Here is an 18,872-nt window from a genome sequence, read left to right as displayed (position 1 = left end):
TGACTCCCTTGATGAAGAGCATTCAATTGGTCTCTGCCTTCACTAAATTAAACGCTGTTAAAATTTAGAAAGTTTCAACACTTAAAACCAATCCTTATGTTTAGATTTCCAGGACAATCCATTCCCTGAAGGTTCTGTATAGTTAAATTTGTAAGGCATTACATTAATAACATTTCATGAAAATAAACATTGATATGGAAGCTAAAAATTCAGACAATAATCTCTGTAGTCATAAGCCCGTTATTTTCACTTTTCATCTGATATTTGGCCTGGGGATGTGTTTGACTGCCTGGTAAAATTTTTAAAACATCACTTTGTACCTCTGTTTTACAGGCTGTAGAAAAAGGAATGCAAGCAACCATGTTTTTAGTAATAATACTAGAGTACTAGAAATTGAGGAGCCATCTTAAAATATCCAGAGACCATATTTTAAGTGGAGAATTCCAATGACTTTAATAAAACAAGTGCTATAGTTTAGTTCTGAATACTATGGAGACAAAATTACATCCATGTTTTCAAAAATTCATTTTGGATTCTTGTGAATTTGTTTGGATAATTTTGTCTCCATTTTCTCTTTCCCAGCCACTCATTGTAATGGGCAGGCTATAACGATCGAAAGAGTAAGAAGGCAGTTCTTTATCAAAAACAGGTAATTAGGTTTTAAAAATAAATATGCACCTGAAAAATGTTAAGAGCAAGAATGGAGTCAAGACTCACCATGTGTCCAATCTGAACTCTTTTGTTCTCTCTGTCCATCCGGGTCTTTCCCCAAGCTGCTGTATGGATGGAGACACCTCTGCCTTCCCTGAACGGAGCTTGTATCTCCACCTCCACTCACAGTTACTTCTGAAGTCTCAGGAATGTTGTTTTGGATCTATCCTCTGATTTCTATTCTCACTGATACTTCATAACTTTTCTTTAACCAGTATTTCCCAAGTTACTTCCTTCAGAAAATTGTTTGGGAATTTTGGATGTTTTTAAATTAAAAAATATATTTTAAAGTTTCATTTTGAAATAATTTCAGACTTATTGAAAAAATAGTTCAAAGAATTCCTGTATATGCTACCTCCAGTTTCCTCAAATGTTTGTATCTTACATGGCCACAGGACGATTATAAACCCCGGAAATTAATATTGGTACAATACTATTATCTAATCCATTGACTATATTTGATTTTCCACAACTGTCCTACAAATGTGTTTGTTGGTCCAGTATCACCTGTTTCATTTAGTTGTCGTGTTTCTTCAGTCTCCTTTCATCTGGAAGAGCCCCTCAGTATTTGATTTCCATGAGTTTGTGTTTTTTTTTTTAAACAGCAAGATCTCTCAGAGACTTTAATATTCTAATTTACATAGTAAATCTCCAAGAGTGGATATAACAAGACATCAGTCAAACTTGTCACCTTGGAATCCTGCTTGCAGTTCAATTTATAAGATAGGTATTCCAAGGACACTCGGGGGTATATAGGCCCAGACTATTATATGAATATCCTGATATGTGTTCCTGCTTATCTGATCCATCCTGCACATGCCTAGTAGAATAGCTTCTGGAAATCAGAGTTCTGTGTAGGACATTTTTCTGCTTATAAACTGAACATAGCTCTTTATTTCACTTTGGGTAAAGACCCAGAGGCTTAACTTGGTATTCAAGAGCCCCATTAACCTTTCTTTCCAAGTAAGTCGCTACTTCTGCACATTCACTCTTTACTTAAGCCAAAGGGAACTACTCACTCTTCCCCTAGTTTCTTATTTTTATTTCTCTGCTTGTGCTGTCCCTTCTGTATGGAACACATGTGAGAAGTAACGAAAAGTGCTCTTTGTTGCAAGATCCATGGGAAATATGAATCTTGGTTTTCTTTCAGCTTGGCTTTGACGAGTTTGTAACAAGAACCTAGCAAAACCCATGTGTGAACCTCTCTTTGGCCAAGGCAGCTCTATTTTCTGGGACTGTGAACTCCAGAAGGAGTTTCTCTCCCCTCCTGTTAGGACAGTCAGCCTGCTGCTTGTTTTTGCTCTGCTGAATGCCTGCTTTTAAAAAACCATTTGTGACATGTTTTAAAATATATATATTTTTTCTGTAACCAAAGAGGTAATAATTGCTTTAACTTTCAGAATTCTTAATTTTCACTGTGGTGGCATGAACGGAAGCTTCTGTAACCCCGCCAGTAACTCATTTAGGATGTCCTTGAAATATAAAAGTTTGATACATTAAAAAAAGTTCCCTTCTGAAAGTAAACTCTTTGGGCCACAGTTAAATATTATAGCTTCCCTGAATACTGCTTCCTCCCATGAGCCCTGGAGGCACTTAGAATCTTAGTTATGTAACTCTCATTTTCTGTCCGGTTACGGAACTCTGATGGCCTATTGGATATACCCTCTAGTAGACAGAAAGATACTATGGGGTGGGTCATGTCAAATTCCACTTGGTTTAGTTTAATTCCATCCTCTCATCCCCAAAGCTCCTAGCACAGTGCTTTGTACACAGAAGGCCCTTATTGAGTATGTTTTTCTGAATGTTTTCATTTGGAAAGAATAATAAAAAAAAATGACCTAACAAGATTTTCTTTATAGAATTTATACAAAATTTGGTTAAAAGGAGAGTATAAATGTTTTTGGATTAATTCTTGTTATTATGAAAGCTATTTTTTCTCAACCTAATAATTATTCCTACCTAGGGAAGAAGACAAAATGTCTGCCAGTATCTGAATAACATTAAATTACCCTAAGTAAAGCATCAACAAAATTAGCTTTCTTGCTTCTAATATCTCCATAAGTCTATAGTCACAATGTTTGTCTTGATTAATTATTAAACATAGCTCATATTTTCTGTATTAATGGTTTTTGTGCTAGATATGATTTCTAATTACGCTTTGCATTTCTCTGATGAAATTGTATTTAAGTCTACCAAATGTCATAGCTCACTTTTACATTGAATAGTCAATGTTTAGCAGATTATTTGAAACTAGTAGGGCAGTAATAATTTATGAAGACTTGTAAATATGTATGGGATAATTATGAGCATCCGGGCCTTGGGAGAATTAATTCTGTTGTTGGGAAATGGTATGGAATTTGTGGTTTGAGACATAAATATCTGTGGTAACTGATTAACATACAGACTGAAAGCCAATTATACGTATACTATTAATGAGAATGCTATGATATAAGAAGAATATGAACTTTGAATGCTCACATTTTTTAAGTTGTTAAAGCCCAGAGATGCTGTGTACAAGTGACAGTTGTGAGTGTTAGCTTTACATAAGACCAAAGATCTATATAAGAGCTTAGAATAGCTATCTGTAATCCAGATGTTTTCAAAGCAGGGATCTATATGTAGACAAAATATATGGTAGATTGCCTAAATTCCACTTAGGGTTTTATCAGTGGGCAGGTGAGGGCTTTATACATTTGATAGTTCTGAGAATTTTGCTGAATATTGTACATGCATCTATAACAGACAAAAGTATTAAAAGTAAATATATTATAAAATATTATTCAGCCATTAAAAGGAATGAAGACCTGATACATGCTACATGAGTGAACCTTGATAAAACATGCAGAGTGACAGAAGCCAGACACGAAAATCCACATATTATATGATTTCATTTATATGGAATGTCTAAAATAGGCAAATTTATAGAGAAATAAAATAGATTAATTGTTGCTTAAGGTTGGGGAGGAAGAGGGGTTAAATAGTGATAGCTAAAGGGTACAGATTTCTTTTTCAGGTGATGACGATGTTCTAAAATTGACTGTGATGATTATCTGTGAATATACTGAAAACTATTGAATTGTACACTTTAGTACATGTGCTGCCGAAGCGAGCACAAATTGTACATTTTAAATGGGTGAATTGCACGATGTGTGAATTGCATCTCAATAAAGCCTTTAAAACTGCATGTTATTACTTTGTGAGAGGCGAAATGTCTAACTATTGCATTGTTTTGTACACCTGAAACTATTAGATTTATTAGATAAATAAGTCTATTAGAAAACTATTAGATAAAAAAACTAAGAAAACACAACTGTAAGGCACATTTTAAAGATAAAGAGAATACACTGCATAGACGAGAATACTGAGAAAGAAATGACTTAAAATCACAGTTCACCAAACACTTTCAAACCCAAACAATTTTACTGACCAGATATAATCTGGACACAAATATGTCTTCCAAAGGCTTCTCAGTATTGCTGACTTGGTAATTCTTCCCCCATAATCAAACACTCTTCTTAGCATTTTGATGGTCCAATAATGACTCCTTTATAAAACTTTAAACTGTTGATTCAGTTTTCCGAGGATGGAATTGAATACAAAGACCAGGGATGGTGTACAGGGAGTAACTGATCTAAATATTTAATACTTCTAGGTAGCACTTAGAAATTTTTCAGTATTTGGTATAGGCAGAAATCATTGATTTCATATAAAAGTGAATTCTCTGGGAAAAGGATGACTCTGGGAAGAATTTAGGGCAGAAGAGGTTGACCATGATTTCCTTCCTCTTACTAGCATCTAGAAAGCCCCAGAAAGCAAGCAAGAAGAAAAGGAATGTGATGTACTTAGCATTTTACAAGTGTTGAAATCCTCCATTTTTTTTTTTTTTTTTAACAAGAAAAGGTGGTTAGGAGACGTCTTCAAGGGTGAAAGGAAACATTTTGAACTATTCACTCCATGAATACTTAAGCTATTGGATAATTATTAATTGCTCTCTATTACTTTCAAATACTGGAGCTGCCACGTAAAAACCCTCAACACAACAGAGGAGTTTTAGCCTTCGAGCTCTGAAACAATTTGCCACTGATCTCAGCAAAGGGCTGTAGGAAATTGGAGTTTCTCTTTCCAATGTCACGAGAAAGTTCAACAAAGTGGTTAAGACCATGCACTCTGGAGTCCATCGGCGTGGGCTTGAGGTCCAGCTTCACTCACTTCCAAGCTGTGTAATTTTGGGCAAATTACTTAACTGCTCTGTGTTTCAGTATTCAGATTTATAAAATACTACCTACTTCTTGGGTACTTTTTGGGGTACCCAAAAAGTGGGTGTACGTGGGATTAAGTGAGTTCAAATTTGCAAAACACTCAGAGGAACTTCAAGCACATATGAACAGGTTGTTAAATAAATGCAAATGTTAACATAGAAATCAAACCAAAAGAAGTCCACTTATAATTATATTTATGCTTTTGTAGGGATACACTTGCTAGCAATTGGAACTTATTTTAAAAGCATATAATTTTGACCTGCATTCTTACATGGTGTGAGAACATGTTACTGCATTAGCGATAGTATTATCTGCTCCTGTCACTATGCCACTTACCCTAAGAAGATGGAACAGATACCCATACAGTCTTTTGGATAAAGATGCCACAGGATACCTTATGGTCTAATGGTACCTTTCACCCTTCTCTGCTGAATATGAGATTTAATTTATCTTTAAACTGGATGTATTTGATATGAAAAACAGAGAACAGTGGTGAAAGTTTATGTGACTAGGTAGATGTGAGGCAAAGAACATGGGCATGAGGGTAAATCAGTTCTCTGAGCACTCTGATCCCCAGCTCTGAGCAGGGTGACAACCTCCAAAGACATGAAAGAATGAGACTTGTCGATATAAAGGAGAATATCTTGACAGTGAGGATTCAAGGCCATATATTGTATATATGGAGCTAATATAAAATTAGCTCCAAAGAGAGATAGATAACAAGAGTTTTAAAGATCACTTCCAGGTTAGGAGATTAAGATTTGTCAGCTAGTTATAAAAATGAACTCCTTTAAAATATAATATGCATGTTGCTTAATAATTGACATGAGTGTATGGACCTGTTTACAAATAACTAATCCTAAAAAATTAAAACAGGGCATAAAATGCATTTATTGACTTGCTGACCTCAGAACTGTCATTCCTCTAAAATGGAATGTGTAGCAATAACTAAGAGTGAAGAGTGTCTCCAATCATCCAATAAGCATTATGAGATTTGGGAATGTTTAATAATCTAAGAAAAATAACCATAACATCTCTTCCACTCTTCTATACAAATCATATGATGATTAAATGATATTATTGAAAATGTGATACAACATTTAAAAACATTTTGGAGGAAAGCATACATGTAACTGTACATCCTTTTTTTTTTTTTTCACATATCTTACCTGTTTTTCTTGACTGCTTATTCAAATCATAAATTCCTTCCCAGGTTTTATATATGTTCTTAAAAATTCACGCAGTGATTGCTATCTAGCTAATAATCATGTTGACATAGTTTAAAGTGTTACATTATGTCTTTAATAGTGTATGTTTACACATGCTTAAGTTTTATAAAATTTTAAGAGAAAATTTGTCTCCACATTTTTTTAATACAAAGATACACACATGGGATCTGACAATTACTAGAAAAAAAGTGCTACATGCCTCATTGCTGAATATCACTATGGTCATCTTCGAAGTCCTCCCCTTGGGAAGCTATGCACTGATGCCAGAGCCTAGTTCACCTTTCAAAGCAATTTTGGAATTCCTTTTCTGGAATTGCCATCAGAGCTGTCATCGTATTAACTTTGATGTCCTGAATGTCATCAAAATGTCTTCCTTTCAATATTTCCTTTATCTTCGGGTAAAGAAAGAAGTCATTGGGGGCCAGATCAGGTGAGTAGGGAGGGTGTTCCAATACAGTGATTTGTTTACTGGCTAAAAACTCCCTCACAGACAGTGCCCTGTGAGCTGGTGCATTGTCGTGATGCAAGAGCCGTGAATTGTTGGTGAAAAGTTCAGATCATCTGACTTTTTCACGCAGCCTTTTCAGCACTTCCAAATAGTAAACTTGGTAATTGTGTGTTCAGTTGGTATAAATTCATAATGAATAATCCCTCTGATATCAATAAAAGTTAGTAACATCGTTGCAACAAAGTTCGTGAACTTAATTGTCAGACCGCCTGTGTGTGTGTGTGTACACACTATATGTGTGTATATATTGCAACAGTGTACCTGCTAGAAGATTAAAGACAGACCAGAGAATAGGGAAAGACTGATGAGAATATACTGACAAATGATAGTATATTATATTTATACTTGTAGAAATGATTACACAAACCAAGGATAAGCAGATTCCCGTTATATCTCTGAAAGAAAATTCCTTAGCATTGAGGCACAACCTCCTTTAAATTCAGTGTCAAATTTGGCTTTCACTAAACAAAAACAATAAAAGGTCTTTGATTTTTAAAAATTCTAATCTTCAGTCTTTCTAAAAAAATTATAATTGAAATGTGCTCTAAAACACTATCTTAAAACTTGACATATGCAGGTTAAAGAACAATAATTAACATATTAAGTAAGTGAGATAAGACTGCTACTTTGGTGACCCCAAATGAGCCGTGCTTCTTAATATTCTCACTTTTCTATATCTCCCTCCCAACATGACTCTGGGCTTGGTCATATCAGTCACAGGAGGGCTTGTAGCCAATGGGGCAATAGTAAGCATTACCCAAGTACAAGCATACCTCAGAGCCATTGGCGGTTCTGTCTAGACCACTGCAATGAAGCGAATATCGCAATAAGGCAAGTCACACAATATTTTTGGTTTCCCAGTGCATATGAAAGTTATGTTTACACTATACTGTCATCTATTAATTGTGCAGTAGAATTATGTATACAAATACAATGCACATTAATTAAAAAAATATTTTACTGCTAAAATATGCTAACCATCATCTGAGCCTGTTGGAAAAATGGTGCCAATAAACTTGTTCGATGTAGGGTTGCCACAAACCTTCAATTTGTCCAAAAAAAAAAAAAAAGAAGCAATATCTGCCAAGTGCAATAAAGTGAAGTGCAATAAAATGAGGCATGCCTGTAGAGGCTTGATAAACGCTTGCATGGGGGGCTTCTCCTCTCCCAGTTCAGGTGGCTTGCTGTCAGAAAGCCTGTCAAGTGTTCCGCAAAAAGAGAAGCCATGTGGAGGAGAATGTGTCTCAGATGAGGCCTCACTCACCAGACATACGAGTGAGGCCTTCTTGGATATTCCAGCTCCAGCTGATCTCCCGGTTAAAAGTTTCACATGAGTGACATTAGCCAATATCATGTGGAGCAGAGAAACTACCTAGCTGAGCCTTGCCCAAATTCCTGACCTACAGAACTCTAAGTAATAAACTGATATTGTTTTAAGTAATTTCAGTTTGGAGTACTTTGTTACACAGCAGTAGATAATTAATAGCGTAAGTGACAGCAAGGATTTTTCACGGTTCTTTCTAGAAATAATTCCAAGGTACATTATTTACTGACATATGCTTCCTTCATTTCTGTCATCTAATCATTTATTATTGAGACTGCACCTCATGTTCTGACTTTAACCAGTTGGACAGAAGGTCTGAAGTCGTTGAGTTTATGTGAAAAGCATGGTTAAGAAGAAAACATAGGTACTAAACTTATGGACCTTGGGTTCAAAGAGGATTTTATGAATTTGACTTCAAAAGCAAGGGAAGTAAAAACTAAAATAAATGAATGGTATTATATCAAAATAAAAGCGTCTGCAGAGTGAAAGAAACAAAACAAAGAGACAACCAACTAAATGAGAGAAGATATTTGCAAACAATGCCTCTGAAAGGGACTAATATCCAAAATACATAAGGAACTCATCCAGTTCAACAAGAAATGACAAAAAAATAGAAAAATAAAAAACAATAACAAAAACAAAAACAAAAAAAACAAAAACAAAAAACACCAGGAAACAACAAACAGTCCAATTAAAAATGGGCAGAGGACACGAAGAGAAACTTCTCCCAAAAACAGATACATGAAAAAATGTTCAGTTTCACCAGCTATTAGGGAAATGTAAATAAAAACCACAATGAGATACCACCTCACCCCAGTCAGAATGGCTATCATCAACAAGACAAATAGTAACAAGTGATGGAGAGGCTGTGGAGAACAAGGAACCCTCATACACTATTGGTGGGAATGCAGATTGGTGTAGCTGCTATGGAAGTCAGTGTGGAGGTTCCTCAAAAAAATTAAGAATTGAATTACCATATTGCCCAGCAATCCCTCTCCTGGGTATCTATCCAAAAAATCTGAAAACACTGATCCGTAAAGATATATGTGCTCCAGTGTTCATTGCAGCATTTTTTACAGTGGCCAAGACATGGGAACAACCAAAGTGTCCTTCGATACATGATTAGATAAAGAAGATATGGTATACATATACAGTGGAATATTACTCTGCCACAAGAAAAGATGAAATACTGCCATTTATATCAACATGGATGGATCTTGAGATTATTATGCTGAGCGAAATAAGTCAAAAAAAGTCGAGAGCTATATGACTTCACTTATATGAGGGATATAAAACTGAAAACAACAAAAGAACAAGACAAACAAATAAACAAAAACTCATGGACACAGACAACCATTTAGTGGTTACCAGAGGGTAAGGGGGGAGGAGGTGGTAGATGAGGGTAAAAGGAATCAAATATATGGTGATGAAAGGAGAACTGACTCTGGGTAGTGAGTACACAGTGTGATATATAGATGATGTATTACAGAATTGTACATTTAAAACCTATGTAATCTTACTAATCATTGTCATCCCAATAATTTCAATTAAAAAGAGAATGGCTTTATTGTGTATTGATGCAAACAGAATGCCAAGTACTTGCTGGATCGCAAAGAAACAGTATTCTTGATGATGGTATATATCTTAAATTAATTCCATTCCATACTGTGATCAAACTGTGAGTGGGATAGTCTGGTGGAAACAATTACCTTTAAGAAATTCCAAGCACACATACCTACTATGGACCAATCAAGCCATTTCCTCTCTCTTGCTCTATATGGAACTACATCCTGACACCAAATTTTAGGCACTAAAATATGTAAGACTCTGCAGGAATTTTTCTTAAGAAATAATTTTTTGAAATATGAAGTTTATTATAATAGATTAATCAAACCATTGGACACATTTCCATGCTTCTCTCTCTGAACTAGTGTGCATTAGTAAAAGAATGCATTAGAAGGAGAAGTAGTAGGAAAGTAAGTAGAAGAGCGCAAGATAGTTAATGGCCAATGCACCAGTCCTGGGAAAGGGATACTCTTTCATTGAATGGGGTGGACTGTATCTCAAGTTAGAAATTACAGCAATTAACTTATTCTAAAAACGAAGTGTCTGGATACCAATTGGAAGAAGATGTAACCTGCCATTAAGTATAACTAATGTTCACATAATTGCTGCTATTTCTATTGTTCAAAGGATGTTCTCCATGTGGTTACTGACGGCATTATCTATCGGGTGGGTGTCGATGGAAGGTTCATATATAACACGTCAATAAAACAGAGTTCTGATCAGACAAGAATATGGATGTGGTACTTACAGAGAGCAGTATTTGGAGGGCGCTGTGGATAACCTCCAGGTATTGGAAGTCCACGATGCAGCCTGTGACGGAGACATATGTGAAATCGTCCATCATGCCGTGGGCTGACGGAGGCAGCACTCTCCGGACACAACCAGGCCCGTGTTCCCGCCACCATGACCGGTGTACAGAAATGTTGAATGTCATTAGGTCTGTATCCTAGATGGGCAGGAGACAAGGGAACAAAAAGAGACAATCATATCACACCGTATCTTTGATTTTTCACCTTACGGAGGATTCAGGATGCCTGAAATTGTTGAAATGTTTTAAATTTCAGGTGAAAAGTTACGAAAGACAAAATAAAAAATGGCTCTTGGTATGCTATGCCTAACCTATGGGGTAATGCCTGTTAAACGTAGCAACAGAATCCTTTGAATAATACCATGTTTCCCTAAAAATAAGACTTAACCGGAAAATAAGGCCTAGCATGATTTTTCAGGATGACATCCCTTGAACATAAGTCCTAATGCGTCTTTTGGAGCAAAAATTAATATAAGACCCCGTCTTATTTTTGGGGAAACACGGTATTTTAAGGTTAGCACACATCAAGAATCCAAAGATGACACCCTCTATCTATGTTCATTTTAAAGTTTATTTTAGGTCATTTTGAAACTTTTTAGTCTGACTTTTCTTGTTGTTTCATCATCATCATTGACATCACCACCATGGGCTCACATTTATTGAGTGCTAGACATTTTTCTAAGCACTTTTCATATATTATAATTTTCATGTATGAGTATATATTATTATTAACCCAATTTACAGTAGTTTGAGTAATAGTCCTCCAAAAACACACACAAATCCTACTCCCTAGAACCTGTGAACTTTACCTTCTATGGCCATAAAAGACTTTCCAGATGTTACTGTGTTAAGGATCACAAGATAGGAGGTTAATCTGGATTATCTGAGTGTGTCCTAAGGCAATCACACAATTTTTATGAGAGAGAGATTAGATATAAGAAAGAAGAGGAAAAGCAATGTGGCCATGGAAGCAGAGATTGGAGTGATGTGGCCACATGCCCGGGAATGTTGCCAGCCACATTATCTCTTCCAGCTGAAAACAACCAGCTGGAAGAGATAAGAAAGGATTGTCCCCTAAAGCCCCAGAGGGAGGACGGCCCTGCCAACGCCTTGCTCTCAGCCCAGTGAAACTGATTTCAGACTTCGGGCCTCCAGAACTCTGAGAGAATACATTTCTATTCTTTTTTTTTTTTTTTTTAAAGATTTTATTGGGGAACAGGAACAGGACTTTATTGGGGAACAGTGTGTACTTCCAGGACTTTTTCCAAGTCAAGTTGTTGTCCTTTCAGTCTTAGTTGTGGAGGGCGCAGCTCAGCTCCAGGTCCAGTTGCAGTTGTTAGTTGTAGGGGGCACAGCCTACCATCTCTTAGAGGGAGTAGAACCGGCAACCTTGTGGTTGAGAGCCCACTGGCCCGTGTGGGAATTGAACCTGCAGCCTTCAGCGTTAGGAGCACGGAGCTCCAATTGCCTGAGCCACCGGGCTGGCCCAAATTTCTACTCTTTAAGACACAAGATTTGTAGTCATTTGTTATAGATAGAGCAGCCATAAGAAACTAATTAATACAAGTGAGAAAAGGAAGTCACTGAGAGGTAAAATAAATTGCCCAATTCAGTTAATGAATGAATTAAATAAATTGCCTACTTAGTGGTAGACCCAGAATTTGGTCGTACGCAGTTTGTACTTTTAGCTATGACCTGGTACTATCCCATTACCTACTGTGTATGCCCTCCCAACCCCTTACAATTCCTTACAATACGTGTACCTTGAAGGGACCTAGGTCCTTCCTCCTCAGTTGTTTCCAGAAAATTTCACACAGCCAGACCAAAAGAACAAAGAAGGCAATCTTTAGCAAACACGTATCAAAGTAAGCTTCCAGAGTTCTTAGCAGAGACAACAGCCCAGGTGTTTAATCCTCAAGAGATGCTCTTTAGTATTTGTGGGGTGTCAGCCATGACGGACTAAGATCATAACGTTTTTGTCATAAAAATAGCTTGAAAAGAATAGATGAGGAACCAGGCTCTAAACTCCCAAATAAACTAAAGATTGCAGCTTCCTGCCCATGCAGAGCTGGAAGGAGGAAGTGTGATGATGGAGAGAGGCAAAGAGGCCCACAGACCAGGACACTAGACCTGTAGGGATGATGTAAGACACAGGAACATGGTCGACTTTTGTTGATTTCACAGCCACCACTTCGAGCAAGTTCTGTTGCCACTAGTTCCAGAGGGACAGGTTGGAGTGGACGCTATATAGAGTCTTTGTCCGGAGGCCCAGGGGCTGCCCAATGCTTGGGCAATACAAATGATGATCATGCCCACCTCAGTGGACTGAGGACAGTCCCCACAGCAGTGGTGTAGGATGCTTGTAAGTGCCAGAAATAGAGAAGTAGAGTTTGGAACTCTGAAAACACGGGGGAAGCTGGTGTGAAATGCAAAGCCTTTGAACTTGGCTGGGACTGAAAATAACCAGTGTGAGAGCTGTCTGAGTAAGGACAGTAGGGAAACCCTCTCTGTTTAGTCTCTGCAAATATGCACATGGATCATGAGGCTAGGAACATTTCCAGTTCATGTCAGTAGGCAAAGTTACTCTACAGTTTTAGATTTTCCCCAACTCAGGAATTCAAAGTACCATTATAAGTAGGCCTCAGATTATATTAATAATAAAACATTTTACCTTTTTTTTTTTTTTTTTGGTGGTTTGCTACATGTATCATTCAGTTACCTTCACAGTTACAGCACTTTATTGATAATAAAACATTTTAAGTTACTTTTTGGAGGAGGGGGTTGTTGGCTTGCTACATGAGCCATTTGCAGTAACCCTCTGAAGAGAGACTATTATAGAAAAATAATTGCTTTAGCTAGTGAATTCAGTTTAACACAAGGCAATTTACCTGCAGGCAAACTGCACACTAACTGCCTCCTTTCCTGGCCATCAAATTTAATCTCTCACAGTTAGTCTTGATGACTACAGAAGAACTATTATTTCTCATTTTAATGGAGTTCATTAGGTTCAGTATGAACTCGCATAATCTCAAAATTTATAGTAATTTCTATTTCAAAATTCTAAGTTCCTTTCAATATGACTGACTAAAATATTATACAAAGGAAAAAAAAGAAAATTTATGAACCGATGACACATATTTGTTACACTCATAAAATCAGTGTAGTTCTCACTTAATTTGTTGGCACTATATTTATAAACTGCACTATTCTTTGCAATGACTGTATTAAAATTTGAATGAGAACATCAATAGTGTTGGGGCTCAGAGCAGGTCACCCCAAAAGTGGCATGCTGATTATTTTGAATTAAAGTTTCTTGAAAAAGAGTTGGTGCAAGAAGAACACTCTGACCCTCTTCTCTGTCCCCTGAAAGCAGGAAATAAATCTCACATGTGAAAGGTACCCTCCCTGTATGAGGAGGCACAGAAACTTCCTTATCACCACAGACAGGGAATTCAGGGCCCAGAAGCCCATATAAACAAATCTTGTTACTTCTTTACAAATTTACTACCCTAAACCCAAACTCTGCTTTTTTCTTTAGAGTCTTTACTAATCATTCAAGCTTATTTTTCTTTGTCTTGTCAATTCCTCAGAAATGTATTGCTTCTTTGTCTAAAAAGTATGAAAGCTGCCTGCTTTGGTCATTTCTTTAGGTCCCATTTCTGTGAGACCTCCATATGTATGAATTGAATGTGTTTTCTTCTGTTAATCTGTCTTGTGTCATTTGAATTAGACCAGTCAAAAGAACCAGGGAGGATAGGGAGGAAACTACCCCTCTTCCCACCCCCCCACGCAATAGCATCAAATTCTACTTAAAGTTCAACCTTGTTACTTAAATTTGGTATAGAATTGTATCACAAGTTTGTATCTGATTTCTATACCCATTAATAGCTAGATTTCTAACATTTAAAAAAACCTTAACATATGATAATACAATTTTGTATATGAGACAGATCAGAGGAAATATAATACAGAAAACTACATTTTTTATACATTTTTTATAAAAAAAATATGTAAATAAATACAAAAGATTATTTATTTTGTGGGAGCTTTTCATTACCATATCAAAGAATGCAATTGGGAAGTACATGGGTTAATACTTAACCACAGATCAAAAAAGTACTCGTAAAACTAATTTTTATTAGCTCAAATGTCATTTCCCTTCCACTTCTTGGAATTAGACTTGGAATTAGGCTTATTGTGGGTTGATTTAAGCACACCATGGTTAAGAAATTGACAACTGATGTCCCTGCCATTTTCTTTAGATTTTAGTGGTATTTGTATTTATGCAAGTGTATGTGATTACCAAGGGACAGTATGTAGAACAAGGAAGAAGAAAGCAAGCAAAGAAGAGGAAAAGAGAAACATGAAACAAAAGCAGAAGGGCTTGGAAGGTGTGAGGACAGCCAGGAGAGACAGAGTGTGTCAAGGCCAACAGAAGAGAGAATTTCAGGGAAGTTGAAATGAAAAGACTCAAAGCCACCTAAAAAAAGACCATTAAATTTGCTGATTGGTGGGGACAAAGGCGACCTTACAAAAAGCAATGCCAAGAGAGCATTGGGAGTGAAAAAGTGGATTACAAGGACTTGAAGGAACTAAGAAGAGAGGATTTGACGTTTGTTTTTTTTTTCCATGAAGTTTGGGAGTCAGGGTAGTGAGAACACAGGATCCTGGCTTTAAGGGTGGTCAAGGAAAACAAGACTCAATATGTAGAGAACCAGATGTTAGCTGTACCTGCTCACACTCATCCAGTTATGACTTAGATGAAAATTACTCCAGAATATCTGCTTTCCCCCTAATATCTATTCAAGTAAATAGTAAATGTTTAAAAGTTCTTTCATCTCATTAGTGTGAATTACAAACTTGTTCCCATTACCTTCAAATACTGTAATGGAAAAAAAAAGAATTTCTAGAATTCTTTGAAATGTTCATTAACTGTCACATACATTCTACTCATAGTGAGTAGCCACAGTATTGGAATGAGCTCACATACTAAAAAATGTCAGTATTCATTTCTTTTATAGTATACCACTATGTAATTTCTCATTAATCAAGGAGCTAGTCTCTCTTTTATGTATTCTTCTTCTTTGTTCTTTTTAATCATCTTCTTTTTTGGCATGTGTCTAATTTAACTTTAGCTAACCCTCTCTATTTCTAAAAATGGAGTCCCAACTACTCTTAATATTTATTTCTTTACCTTTCTCCTTAGCTGTGGCTCTAAGAGTCATTCAATTCATTTTTATATTGCTATCTACTTTCTTTTATTATAAGCCAGCCCATCTGGAAGTGAAAATGTGACCTTGGAGAGAAGTTCACCTGTATTTAAGAAAATACATTTTGCTTAATTTTAGAGTTAGCTTTGGGTTTATATTTATATAATAGAATTCATGTCAGTTGAAACTTCTTTTGAAATACTTATTCATCTCAGAATATGAATTAGAAAAGTTAAAACAATTTTCTCATATTTCTAATTACTGTCTTTTCACCGAAGCAGTAAGCATTTCAGAGAGTTCTGTAAATCTATATAATATAGGACAAACAGTGCTTTGTAGTGAGTTTTAAGGGTTTGGAGCCCGTAATACAAAGATTTAGCACCAGTTCAAATATATCAACAATTTTATTTTCCTACATTAAAAGCAGTGGTTACAGATAGGCTTAAAGAGCATTCAAGCTTCCATTGGGAAGTGTTTGTTTGCTCTTGCTTTCTTAAGCCCATGAAAGTTCTGTAAGCCATGAATAAGTCATAATAATTTAGGCCTGAGTCGTTGGTGTTGAATATAAAGAACACCAGTCTGAGTGAGGAGTGGCCACTGATCAGTCTGGTTTCCTGTTTCTCATCTTTACAACCTGGTATTACTGAGGTTTTTCAATTCTCTACCATTGATCATAGGTCAGAGGCAAGCTAAAAGTGATCAAGCTTTTTGTCTGCATTGTGGGGCTTAATTCCCTAGATTGAATCACTCCAGGAAGCAATGAAGTCTCATTCATTCATTCATTCATTCATTCATTATTTATTTATTTATTAATAATTTCAGGTGCACAAGACAATGTAATAGTTAGACATTTATCATTTCTATCCCTCACACAGTGATAATCTCCCTCCCCCCATCCACTATCCCTCTGACATCGCCCACAGCTATTACATTTCCACTGTCTCTATTCCTAATGCTGTACTCCATTCATTTATTCAACAGATATTGACAGAGTTTCTAATATGAGCTATGCATTGGGATTTAAGAGGGAACGTAAGAGATACTATCCCAGCCCTCGTAAAACATATATTCTAGTGGAGAAGACTGATACTAAAATGAACAGGTAGACAAAAATACTTATACATTGCAAAAATTAATATAAAGAAAATGATGTGACAGAAAACAAGTAGGATGAGGAATGGGATTCCTTTATACAAGGTGGTCAGAGAAGGCTTCTCTGAGAGTTAATGTTCGGGCTACGTCCTGTGAGATGCGAAAGAACTAAACATGTGAAGATTTGAGGAAAGAATGTTATGTGCGAAGAGAACTGCAAGTGGAAAGAACATGAGATAGCAAAGAGATTTAAATATTGCAGGGACAGACTGAAGGCCTATATAGCTGGAGTGAAGCTGAGCTGAGGATAAGCGTGGTGTAAGAAAGAGGATGAAGACATAGGAAATGAACAATAAAGAGTCTGGAGTTTATTCAAAGTCTAGAACTTCAAATATTGATATCACAGTGTATTTTTTAAAGGATCATTTTAATAATTGTATAGAAAATGAATTTGATGGGGTTAAAAGTGGAAGCCAGTTCTCCTTCCATCACCATATATTTGATCCCTTTTACCCTCATCTACCACCCCTTCCCCCCACCCCCTCTGGTAACCACTCAACTGTGTCTGTGTCTATGAGTTTTTGTTTCTTCATTTGTTTTTCTGGTTCCTTTGTTGTTTTCAGTTCTATATACCACATATCCGTGAAATCAGATGGTTCTCAACTTTTTCTGTTTCTGACTTATTTCGCTTAGCATAATAATCTCAAGATCCATCCATGTTGTGGTGAACACAGAATGTGATATATAGATGATGTATTACAGAATTGGACTCCTGAAACCTATTTAACTGTACTAACAATTGTCACCCCAATAAACTTGAATTAAAAAAAAAGTGGAAGCCAGTTAGGTGGTTATTGTCACAGGTATGCTGACATGGAGAAAGGTGGTAGCAGTAGAGAGGAGGAGAAGAGAGAGGTGACATACATTTTGGAGGCAGAAAAACATATGAAGATAAGAAGAAGAGATCGATGAAGGATGACTCAGGTTTCTAGTTGGCTCCTATCAACTGATGTCAATTCTCCAAAGAAGAGGGCAGCCGTGAGCCATCGGCAGCCAATGATTACAGCAGTTCAAGGGTGAGCACACTGACCTTGTCAAGGAGCAAAGAATGGGGCTAAAAAACAGTATGTATATCAGTTGGGCATTTTAAAACCATTTTCCTTATAGGCAGATTAAAGCAAAATAAGTAATCAAGTTAAATGATGCTAAAACTAAGAATTTGCAGTGTAAGAAAAGAGACAGTTATAAGATTAAAGAAAGCAAACATAAATACTGTGATTTGGAAAACAGAGTCTACTGCTCTTGCTTGTAGCATAAATGTAAGTAATATATTGTATCATCTAGTTTTTTACTTTAGAAATAAGAACTAATGTTGCTGATTATCGATTAATCTTTTTTTAATTAATTAAATTTATTGGGGTGACAATTGTTAGTAAATTTACATAGATTTCAGGTGTACAATTCTGTATTACATCATCTATAAATCCCATTGTGTGTTCACCACCCAGAGTCAGTTCTCCTTCCATCACCATATATTTGATCCTCCTTACCCTCATCACCCACCGCCCATCCCCTTACCCTCTGGTAACCACTAAATTACTGTCTGTGTCTATGAGTTTTTGTTTCTCATTTGTTTGTCTTGTTCTTTTGTTGTTTTTGGTTTATATACCACATATCAGTGAAATCATAGGGTTCTCTGCTTTTTCTGTCTGACTTATTTCACTTAGAATTATACTCTCAAGATCCATCCATGTTGTCACAAATGCTCCTATATCATCTTTCCTTAACGCCGAATAGTATTCCATTGTGTATATGTACCACAACTTCTTTATCCATTCATCTATAGAAGGACATTTTGGTTGTTTCCATGTCTTGGCCACCGTAAACAAAGCTGCAATGAACATTGGAGTACACGTGTCTCTATAGAGAAATGCTTTCAGATTTTTTGGGTAGATATTTATCGATTAATCTTACAAATGATAAAGTCAGTTCATTTAAATTTACTCCTGATGCTACCTAAACAACTTTTATTATTATGCTGTGAGTTTTGGCTCTGGTCCATTCAGTCATAATGTTAATTGTATAATTTTCATAAAAATGTCTAGTATTTGTGTTCATAAATTTTGTTCTGATCTTTTAATTCATTCAGTTGAATACTTTAGTCC

The 18,872-nt window shown here is 36.2% G+C and overlaps 1 protein-coding gene across 4 annotated transcripts in view; it reads right to left on the bottom strand.

Annotated features, from left to right (window-relative positions):
* Positions 1-18,872, bottom strand: part of NKAIN3 (sodium/potassium transporting ATPase interacting 3) — a 547,012-nt gene that overhangs the window by 142,677 nt on the left and 385,463 nt on the right. For all 4 annotated transcript variants that reach the window (XM_081070859.1, XM_081070861.1, XM_081070862.1 and 1 more), the window contains exon 4: positions 10,346-10,543. In XM_081070859.1, coding sequence (XP_080926985.1) covers positions 10,346-10,543 — 198 coding nt within the window. The remainder of the gene's footprint in view (positions 1-10,345; positions 10,544-18,872) is intronic.

The sequence above is a fragment of the Rhinolophus hipposideros genome (assembly GCF_964194185.1).
Source record: "Rhinolophus hipposideros genome assembly, chromosome: 13".
Taxonomy (NCBI): Eukaryota; Metazoa; Chordata; class Mammalia; order Chiroptera; family Rhinolophidae; genus Rhinolophus; species Rhinolophus hipposideros.
The sequence above is the reverse complement of the archived record's forward strand: the minus strand, read 5'-3'. Positions and strand labels throughout refer to the sequence as shown.